Source organism: Podarcis muralis, chromosome 11, assembly GCF_964188315.1.
Source record: "Podarcis muralis chromosome 11, rPodMur119.hap1.1, whole genome shotgun sequence".
NCBI lineage: Eukaryota > Metazoa > Chordata > Lepidosauria > Squamata > Lacertidae > Podarcis > Podarcis muralis.
The window spans coordinates 38,845,496-38,856,832 of record NC_135665.1 but is presented as its reverse complement, the minus strand read 5'-3'; the positions used below and the strand labels follow the sequence as shown (position 1 = coordinate 38,856,832).

The window sequence follows — 11,337 nt, the reverse complement described above, 5'->3', positions numbered from 1 at the left end:
AATGATGAGGCGTGTTTTCCAAAAAGAAAAAGAAAAAATCTTGCATACAGCACCTAGCAGAGTTTTAGGCACCACAATTCTGAAGATATTAAATCACTGGTTAAATTTCCCTTGCATTATGTTTCATGTCTTTGCTTCAAAGCCCTCCAGTGTACATATTTGTTTCCTAGTAATTGTATCATCTATGATTTGAACTCCACAGCAGGTATGCATAAGATATAAAGTGTGACCCCTAGTGGTTACAGAAAAACGACGACACACATGATTTCACAGATGCTGGACAGTTCAGCCTGAGTGGAGAGCTAAAAACTCAACACTTGTGAGGAATACCATGGGTGATTTTTGTCTCCATACGTCTCTCTGGTATGCTTTGCTCACTCTGGTTCCTCCTCTAACATTCATGGTCACTACTTTTTAGTCTCAAAATGAAATACCGTAAGCTACTTGGGCACACACAGGGCATACTGATGCATTTCTTCCATTGAAAAAGCTCCTGTACTATTATTAACAATTTATGGGACATCAGAACGTGTGTGTTGCCGTCTGTTTCAATGATTATAATACCCAAATATCCCTCATCTACCTTGCCTTATTTTCATCTCATTTCTTTCAATGTAGGTCTTTCAGGACCTACATTGGCTCCGAGTACATTTCCGAGTAAAGGACGTGGGTGGCGCTGCGGGTAAAAGCCTCAGTGCCTAGGGCTTGCCGATCGAAAGGTCGGTGGTTTGAATCCCCGCGGCGGGGTGCGCTCCCGTCGCTCGGTCCCAGCGCCTGCCAACCTAGCAGTTCGAAAGCATCCCCGGGTGCAAGTAGATAAATAGGGAACGCTTACTGGCGGGAAGGTAAACGGCGTTTCCGTGTGCTGCACTGGCTCGCCAGATGCAGCTTTGTCACGCTGGCCACGTGACCCGGAAGTGTCTCCGAACAGCGCTGGCCCTCGGCCTCTTGAGTGAGATGGGTGCACAACCCTAGAGTCTGTCAAGACTGGCCCGTACGGGCAGGGGTACCTTTACCTTTTACATTTCCAAGCACAATTCAAAGTGTTGGTGAGAAGTGAGGTTACAGGGAACCAGGCAGAGGGCCTTCTCAGTGGTGGTGCCTGCCCTGTGGAACGCCCTCCCATCAGATGTCAAGGAAATAAACAACTAGGGAAGTTTTTAATGTCTGATGTTTTATTCTGTTTTTAATCTGTTGGGAACAGTCCAGAGTGGCTGGGAAACCCAGCCAGATTGGTGGGGTATAAATTAATTAATTAATTAATCAATCAATCAATCATTATTATAATAATAATATTTTCTGCAGCTTCTAAATGTTCATCTGCTCCCCCCCCCCCCAAAACAACCAGAAACCTTCCCCAACCTTGTGCCTTCCAGGTGTTTTGGACTACTACTTCCATCATCTCTGACCATTGGCCATGCTGACTAGCACTGATGGGAAGGCACCAGACCAGGAAAACCTGGCCTACACTGACAGAACTTTTATGTAGAATTAAAATGAAAGGTGCTGAAGCATAAATTTTACTCTTTGATAATATATTATTTGAGAGAAATCTCTAGGATCCTAATGTGCTCTTTTCACAAAAGCCATAAAAATAAGATAACTTCTACAGCTGGAGAAGAACAAGGGCGGGGAGTGGGAAGTGAGGAATCAAGCACATTCTAACTCAAATGAATTTGCAACAATTAAAATATCCATTTTCCTAATTTGATTCTGTGACATTTCTATCCATGACAATCTACCAGAGTTAATAGAAATTAAGAAATAAGTTAGCAGACTCCTTTGATTAACATCTGTGTGCAAACACAAAGCCTTCTATCAACAATATGGATTCAACAGACAGAAAACTTACCTTTTTAAACATTACTAGTGAGATGACAGCAGATGCTGTGAAAAGCGCTGCTATGATTATCATCATAATGCCTACTGGAATGCTAAGATTGAGCCCAGTGAGGGATGAAATCCATCCACTAAAGACAGGAGAGAGGTAAATAACAAAAGAGAGGTAAATAACATACACATGCCCCAATATGATACATCTTGAAATACCATAGATATTGTTGCTTTCACTAAAATCCTTACAGGAAATTACTGGAGTATTTGGGGAGCCAAGCACAACTAAGGTTTTGAAAGCATTTTAGGTTGATTCTAGAAACAGTAAGGCAGTTCACTTTGAATTATCTTGAAATTCACTTTTCACAATTCCTTGAACAATCTTGTGGAACTACTGTTCTCTCTAATTATACAGAAAGTTTGGCAACCTTGATAAATATGATAAAGTTTCCTTCAAAATCTCTTCACAAATTGCCTTTCAAGAACAGAGGTGGTGGTGTTTTCTAAGTTTTGTTTTGGCTGCTACCAAATAGGTCAAAACGAAACATCAGCAGGAAGCATCTAACATGCTAGGTGCAAACGTCAGCAGACAGCTGGACATTATAATTCACTCAGCACAAACTTGTCCTAATGGACAAGTCCAGATACACTTCAACAACCTTAGTTTTTTGCTCATCAACTGTGCCAAAACTGTGCCTCCTCAGCCTCTCACCTGGTTATGGGGCTGGGCTCTTGATGCCTCCGGCCACTTTGTTCTGAATTTGTAGTGAGGGCTCAGCAGGCAGACATGTTATAGCCTATCTACATACAACTGACAGACCAGTTGTGATGACAAAGTGCTTGGAATGCCCAGGATCAAGTTGCACTAGGATTTAAAACTCTCTTATACAATTCTTAAATTGTTTATTTAATTTATGAATTGCTTACCATAAAACATTCTGAAGAGATTTAACAATAAAAGCATATATAAAAACAGAATGGGATGAAAGTCTCCACTTAAAAGGCTTGTTAGAAAAGGAAGATCTTAAATAGGTGTTGGTCCCTGTCAGACATGTAATGGGAAGATGTTCCAAAGGGTAGGTATTGCACCACTGAAGGTCTAATTCCTATGTTATACAGAATGGACTTCCTGATGGTATGATATGTATAGGAGGTATCTAACCTGCATAGGTATCTATACCAGTATTGGCACCTTGAGCTTAGCCTGATAGCTGGTAGCCGGTGAATTCTTTCAGCAGTGATATTCTGCCCTAATGAGCAGCTGAGCCACTGCATTTTTGTATTAGCTGCAACTTCCAAACCAACCTCAAGGGTAAGCCACGCAGAGCACATTGAAGTAAACCGGCCTGGAGATTACCAGCACGTAGATGACAGTGGTCCAACTATTCTGGCTGAGAAACAGCTGTAACTGTAGGCATGTGGCTTAAGTGTCATCTACACACCATGGACATCTGGATAATATATTGTTGGTGCAAATCAATTATGGACTTTTTTGGTACACATTTGCTGGCTAGATGAACAATTGCTGCTTATTAACAATTGCATAATGGTTCTGCTTATCCTCCATAAAACTTTCAAATGCAAAATGTTTCTCTGTGCATTGTGGAACTTTGTAAAGGTGACTTGTTATTGCACTCTCCACTGAATGATAAAATAAGCCACTTACCAATTGCCCCATCCTTGGAATCCTGCAGCCTGAAGTACATGCACAGCAAATTGACAAATGTACACAAAAAAGAAAACGAAGAATCTGAAAGAACTGTCACTCCTAAAAGAGGGAGGGGGGAAATCGTCAGGTGTTTTCACAATATTTAAGAAACATTTCCAAAGTTTATGTTTAACGTCTCTACCAGGAGAGCAAATCAATAGCAACAAACAAAACCATACATACTGTATATCTTTTACAAATAAAACCATTTTAATGAGTATAGCTGATCTCCATGGGAACAGAGCTGCCTCCTGTACCCCAACTATCAATATAATCCAATCAAACTACAATAATGTAACACCACAAGCATAGCAACAATTAATGTCAAGTATGAGAAGCAATCCTCTCCCCCACAATCTGCCCCCAAAGCAAACCTACTAACATAATCTAGCAAGTGCTGTGAACTCTGGCTGCAACAAAAATGACCTTAGTGTCCTGCCTGATATATAATAAGAGTTTCTCCATCTCTTTTTAATTCCAATCTTTTCTTATTTGATGATATGGATAATTAACTTATTTCAGGGTTATTACCTTGTTTTCTTGCACAGCTAGCGGGGGGACTTGCTTTGTTGCTTTTAGCTTTAAGACTAAAAAGATTAATGTTCTGCCAACAAAACAAGGTGCAGGCACTGAGGCCGTTTATACCATCTCCGTGGAAACTGGGTGCATGAAGAGGAAGTTTTAACAAGTAATAGTAGGGACTAGCACATAGCAAAGCAACTCTCTTCCAGGGAAGGGAGGTAACAGGTCAGAGTCCAATTACAGAGTACTGAGGAAAGGAGATTAAAATGTGCAAAAGAAGCGTTTAGAAGTGTGAGCTGCCTGAACGCCAGAATTCATAAGTGAGTGAGCTTGTGTTCCATTATGCACGCAAAACAGCTTCTCCTTATCCCTGTCTAGTGCATTATATTAACTTCACTTCACCCACCCCATATTTAAAAATAGATGGATTTTGAAAGCCTAATTCTGAGAATAATAGACTCCAAAAAGCAAGCAGCTTGCCTAATTTAGTCTAAGAGACACAAAGAGAGTAAGCCTTGCTTATGAGAAACTCTGTTCATACTAAACCATGGTTTGACTTAGCATGGTGTGCTAACTGAGCTACTATTTATGTTTTGGAATAAAGCATGGACACATCTAGCTAACCTATCACACTAATTATAAGAAACAGAGGCTACGTTTGCAAGAGAATAATATATTTATCAATTTGCTAATCTATGCTTTGAGGCCAGTCAGCTACTCTGAAAATTGCCAAACCAGTACAAGAATTCACATTAAAAGTTGTAAAACCAAGTTAAATGAAGTGCTGGATGATTAAAAAGCAGTTAAATTATGTAGCACCTTAATAGCATTAATTTCACAGTAGGTGGAAATTGTTACCTGAAGGCTCCATAAAGTGGTCTGTACCAGCAGACAAATGAACAAGGAGTAAAAAGCAAGAACCAGAGAATACTCAATCCGAAGTCAACTCCTCGAATGGGCTGTAGGCAAAACCAGGCCAGACATCCAAAGATGTTAAGAAACAGCGTCACTGCATGAACTATAGAAAACAGGTATGATAAAATTGAATTGCCACAATTCTAAAAATATATAAAAACTTAATAAGCTATCTCTGCTGATTTTATATCGGGATCTGATCACTGATCAGGGTGGATCAGTGATCAGTTCTTACATTAAATAGCCTCTTTTTAAAAACAAAAAACCCTGAAGAAATATTTCCCTTAAAACTGATTGTTGGACACCTTGCAGGAACCCATCCCCAATGTAGTCTACAGAATGTGCAGAAGGGGTATTGTTTTCTTGGAGAAGGGCTGTAGCCCAGTGGCATGGCATCTACTTCACATGCAGAAGGTCCCAGATTCAATCTGCGTCATCTCCAGGTATAGCAGGGAGAGACTGCTGTCTAGATCCCTGGAGACTCGCTGTCAATCAGTGTAGACAATACTGAGCTAGATAGATCAAGGGTCCAACTTGGCATAACGTAGCTTTCTATATTCCTAGGCTGCACCTCAAGTGATTCATGGAGTACCTTGATGGGCGGGGGAAACTTTGAGAGGCAGCTGCTGTAAAAGGTGAGCTGAAAAGCTCTCATGTGCAGCCTGAATACTGTGTGAAGAGCTTTGGAATTGAGCCACTGATTTAAAGTCTGCTTCTATAAAAGATTAAAACTAGGGAGGGGGGATATCTGACTTTATCCTGAGTATGAAATAATAGGTATGTGTGATATATATGTTACTGTGGTTGCCAACTGAACAACATGGCCAATTACTTTCTGTCTCATGGAGAAGCACAGTTTTTCTCAGTATCTGTCAGCCCCAGGCATGACTCTAAGGGTGGCAGGTACTATTACCCCTTACTACCACATTCGCTTCACCAGCTTTTAGTATATTATGGTTTTCTGTAGACTGGATTCAAATTCTTTCCCCCATAATAATGGTCAACATTGTTTCTTTCCTCCCTTACGTTTTTCCTTTAGCCACCCACAATCAGCCCTTGCATCTTGAAAGTTTTGTGCACTTAGTCCTCAAGAAAGTGCTCTTAGTGTCCTTGAATGTGACAAAAAGCCAACCAGAAACCTTTCACTTCCGTGTCTTAAGTGGATATGAATTAAGTGCAATTGGAGTGCTGCCTATAACACCATTGGTTTCCAGCTATGATCCTAGGCAGTGTAAATGCCTATTTGACTGCAAACCAATGTGTTTTAATTGTTACAACAACTAGCTAGTATGCATTTTCAGGAAATGTAATTATTAGGATATTTAAATCTATCATTTAGATACAGTATTTTGCTTGATCCACCTTGATTTTTAAAAATGAATCCACTAAAGTTTTCTGCATTCTTTAAACCTAATGTAACCCCCCCTCCCTTTTTATCAGCAGCAAGTATCAAATCAGATTAGTTGCAGTGAGGTAACAGAGTGTAGCGAATGCCACAGGACACCATCTTTCCCTGGCCCAGAATTTTTTTTAATCTCTTGCCAGATTTTCAAGCAAATGTAACAAAGAATCACCACAGCATTTCTTGTTTAAATAGCTGACACTTCTACAATAATTACCGGGTACACAGATTTTTGCAGATACTATTTAATTATCTGAGAGTCAGACCGGTAAATACATACAGGATCACTACAGTATCCTATAATTAGTTAAACTGAAACACTGCTCAACTCATTTGCAAGTTCTAATAAATTAGAAGAGTTACACATAAAAGATGGTAAGCAAGTACCATGTACACTTATCCCAACTACACTCTTGGTGCACAAGTTTGGAAAGCAAAATTGTCAGTGTTACTTAGTGCCACCTCAAGGTGTTGGAGGCTTTCAGTTCTAAATGTATTTACTAGCAGCAAATTTCACCGTTTCCAGTGACATTTCAAATAGCTGTTTAGGCTCACAGTATAACAGTCTAACCCCAGGGACCGCTGTACAAACCAAACAAAATTGGATTTAACAGTTCCCACACGATTGTCATGCCTCCACTACCAACCTAATGATGCAGTGTTGGCGATTGCTGCTTGCAATTGCACTGTACTGCCTTGCCACACAAGACCACCATGGAAAATGTTAACACAGGAGCCAATAGGCACCTGAGGTGAGAATTTAAACCAGGGCGACTTGGTAGTAAGCAGACTGGCAGTCTTAGCTGGCAGAGTCTGTTACACTTGCTGAAGGCATATTAAGTGGACCCAAGGTGGTCAGGTTACTAGGGTCACATTTTTTAAAAAAGTGTTAACTTTTTAGAGAAACTCTTAAAACAACATATCCCACCAAATTGGAAGTAAGAAAAACAGCCAACAGGGAATTCATCCATCTTGCCTATCACCCAGTTCCTTCTACTCAGGATGTTGCCGTACCGCTGAAGTGTGAAGGAGAGAGGTAATGAAACAAGCCATATCCTTTTGTCTTGCTAACCAAGCTCCAACTGACATATAAAAACTTTCCGGTATGGAGAACTGTAAATTATTGGTTGACCATCTTCTAAAAGTTAAGAGTGCCAACACAGAAGTGTACTTGTAAGAGAAGTTATTCTGGAATTGGGAAAGGAAGTCTGAATCAGGAGTGCATGGAGTGGTGTGCATATGCATATATGTGTGCATTAGGTACAACATATCAAAATGAGGAAAATGTGATTTGAGATATATCCACATCATATGGATGCCAGACATATTTTTGCAGCTTACTAAACTCAAGTGTGTCAGTCTATGCAGGATGTTAAACTTCCAAAGAAAACTGCCGAAAACTTGGGTCTTTATATATTGTAAGTCATTGGTGCCCTTTTTATTACAGTAATATTTTCAAGGAGATAAACAGCTCCGAAGTGATTTTGCCAAGCATTTATGACATGGGTAGGAATCCTGTGGCGCTCCAAGTGTTGTTGGGCAATTCACATCATCCCTGACCACTAGCTATGCTTTCTGAGATTTACAGGGGTTTCAGCAACAACATCTGGAAGGCCACAAGTCCACCATCCCTGGTATATAACCTCAAATGCCTACACTGGTAGTAATGATGCAAACAGTATGTAAATTGAGTACTGAAATTATAAAGCTCAATCCCATACTTGCTTAGCAGGAAGCAAGCCCCAATGATCTGAATGGAACTAGCTCTCATGAAGACATGCACAGGATTGTGTTGTCATTGTATACGCATATTCTATAAATCTTACTCACACATCCACAAGTAGTACATAATCTTTACTGTCTTCTGGAATTCTACAGGAATGTCTACGGAGAAATCCTGGTAAAAACAGGGTCCCACTGGGAAATTCCCAGGTAGTGGAGGCCAATTGTTCTTTCTTCCTGGAAGAGCAAAAGGTAAATATTTTGCTGAATATTAAGGGTCACTTCAAACAATTTTTAAAATAACAGTTGAAGAAAGAGCTGTGGATCTTCTATCACATGCCCCCCCACACTTTCCTACAGAGATATAACTGCAGCAGCCTTGAGATGCTACCAGTTAAGATCTCAATCCTGAATCCAAGTGTTAACTTCCACTTGACACTGCTAACAAGGAAATAAACAGACTTTAAAATAGTGAAAACAAAATTTAGTGCTAACACATCCTGTTTTATCAGCACTAATACAGAACATGTGAAAACAAAGTCCAGCTGCTTACTGAATATACAAATAATAAGGCTTCCAATGTAAGAACCTGAATTTTACTTAAAAAATAATAACCCGTCTCTCCACGAAGTGATGGGTGCACTTTCAGATTAAATGGAATGCTTATCAGACTGCAATCCTATACAAACTTTGCAGGGAGCAAGCGCCACTAAACACAAAGTGACTTGTATCTGAGTAATCATACACAGAATCTGAGTTTCTCTACTTAGAGGTTGCTATTTCTCCTGCTAATCTTGTTTACAAGGAAAGTTGTCATTGATTTTAAGGGGTCTTCTATGCAAGTAAATGCTGCACTGACTAGATTTTTAAGGTTATCATCTCTCCTGGCAACTGCTTCTATCTCCTTCAGCAGACCAGCATTACACTTCAGCTTAATTTAACACAGATAATAGAGGACAGTAATGACCCAATAAAAACCAAACTCTGTATTTCCCATTTAAATCTCCAAGCATACATAAAACTGCAGTAATTAAATCTTGTCATTTTTGTTTTAAGAGACAATTGGCAGGAACTTCAGAGCTCCAGAAACTGCATTTAAACTAACTCTAAGCACTGAATTAAATGGTTTCCATAAGCACAACATTTTGAGAGCTGCAGTCTGTTGAGGTATGGTTAAGGCCTACCTCCCTGCTGGTTGAGGCTCTGTATCTCTCTTTCCCTGCGATCTAGTTCAGCTGCTTTTCTTTCTAATTCTTCTTGACGCTTAAGGAGTTCAGCCTGGGCCAAGGCATGTTCCTGATGGGGGAAAATTGAGATGTAAGGAAGTAGTACCATATATATATATCTCCCCATTTTGATGCTGTCATCAATAATATTAAATATACCTTTGCAATCTGTGTGTAAGCAGGTGGTTCCTCAGTTGGTTTCATTATAGCTGGCTGCGTACTGGGCACATTGGGAACTTTGACATTTCCTGGTGGTGGCTAAGAAAGGAAAAGAACAGAACAATTTTAGAGTGGCTCTTGGATACTTTCAGAAAATATCTTATAGAGGCATTCAAGATGTACAACAGCCCTTCTAATTAGTTGACTGGTCAACTCTCTACATTTCCTAAACTTTAGATATAAGTAGAAAAGTTGCAACATGCAAATGATATCTGTCCACTATACACTGTATGGCACTATACACTGCCAAACGATTTATATTGTTTGTGTATTTATTTTACTTCAATGTAAATCATTTGATATGATTATTATTGTATTTATTGTGCTTCTATATATATTTATTTAAAACTGCTTTGAGGTCTTCAAATAGTGTCTTATAAATGGAGATACTACTACTATCAATAATAATAACAGACACCCTAACTACCTCATCTACATTTAAAATGGCTACTGATATGTAAGATAAGTAAAATGTTATATTACTGTATAGTTAGAATAGAATCACAAATTTGTAGAGTTGGAAGGGACCACAAGGGACCAAATCCTTGCTGTGATAGAATATTTTGCCCAATATGTGGCTCAAACCCACAACCCTGAGATTAAGATTCTCGTGCTCTACTGACTGAGCTATCCCTCAGGGCATTTGATGACCTGCAAGCAAATGCAGAAAATGTACTACTGCTGCCACATGAAATGCTAATCTTTGTCTATATTTGCATTACAAATATGTTTACATGTTTTACATGTGGAATTATTTTATTTGAAACTTTTAATTGTCTTTTTTTACACTTTTCTTGTGTTATTATTATAACTGTTTGATTTATTTTATAACTGTATATTTTATTGTTGTAGCTCACCCTGGGACTTTATATTGAAGGGCAAGCAAGCTATCTAATAAAATAAACAAGTTAAATAAATAGCCTGAAACAAACAGGAACTGTACTCCATTTCAATATACTGTGTTAAGTAGTTTACAAATTTTATATATTCACAGCCAAAGAGCACTGCATGAGAAAAGTGACCCTAAATGCTAAATTGGTTGGAACAGCCCGACCATGAGTGGAAGAGGTTTTCTTCCAACAGAGAGGCATCTCTGTTTTGGTTTCTAACACATTCTAAATTGAAGCCATCATTACAAGTCCTACTCCTAGTTGGCTGCCGTATGTCATGAACAAACAAGAGACAAGACATCAGTAAGATGAACAGTTCACTATTATCTTCTTCTGTCTGAATCTATTCCTTTAAACCAGGGGCCACATCCGGCCCAATCGCCTTCTAAATCTGGCCTGCGGACAGTCCGGGAATCAGCGTGTTTTTACATGAGTAGAATGTGTGCTTTTATTTAAAATGCATCTCTGGATTATTTGTGGAGCATAGGAATTCGTTCATTTTTTTCCTTTTTCAAAATATAGTCTGGCCCCCCACAAGGTCTGAGGGACAGTGGGCCAGCTCCCTGCTGAAAAAGTTTGCTGACCTCTGCTTTAAACAATGAAGTATAATATCAAGTACAGCAAAATGTTTCAGGCATGGGACATGCAAGTTTAATACTGAACACAGACTAAAAGACAATGACTTAGATGCAAGAGATATTAAGTTTCATAGCCTGTTCTGTAGTATTTACTTAAAATAGCTCAGCATAGAAATTCCATGAACAATCAAGATCTTTTGGTTGCATTAATTAGCATAGTAAAAAGATCAAAATTCTGCTTTTCGTTTACTACACTCTTCCTCGTGCTTCTAAAGTGTTCTATTTAAACTCAGGCCACAGATATAAACCTCCAACTACTAAC

At 39.2% G+C, this 11,337-nt stretch overlaps 2 protein-coding genes across 3 annotated transcripts in view; one reads left to right on the top strand and one right to left on the bottom strand.

Annotated features, from left to right (window-relative positions):
* DMGDH (dimethylglycine dehydrogenase) overlaps positions 1–712 on the top strand; it is a 249,919-nt gene extending 249,207 nt beyond the window's left edge. The window contains exon 17 of the transcript XR_013394686.1: positions 664–712. The gene's annotated coding sequence lies outside the window, so the exon portion shown is untranslated. The remainder of the gene's footprint in view (positions 1–663) is intronic.
* The window catches only part of SCAMP1 (secretory carrier membrane protein 1), a 30,366-nt gene that overhangs the window by 4,636 nt on the left and 14,393 nt on the right, over positions 1–11,337 (bottom strand). For both annotated transcript variants that reach the window (XM_028749139.2, XM_077936311.1), the window contains exons 3-8: positions 9,488–9,586; positions 9,287–9,398; positions 8,211–8,339; positions 4,922–5,081; positions 3,500–3,601; positions 1,853–1,970 (exon numbers count right to left, since the gene is read on the bottom strand). In XM_028749139.2, the coding sequence (XP_028604972.1) occupies positions 1,853–1,970; positions 3,500–3,601; positions 4,922–5,081; positions 8,211–8,339; positions 9,287–9,398; positions 9,488–9,586 (720 nt within the window). The remainder of the gene's footprint in view (positions 1–1,852; positions 1,971–3,499; positions 3,602–4,921; positions 5,082–8,210; positions 8,340–9,286; positions 9,399–9,487; positions 9,587–11,337) is intronic.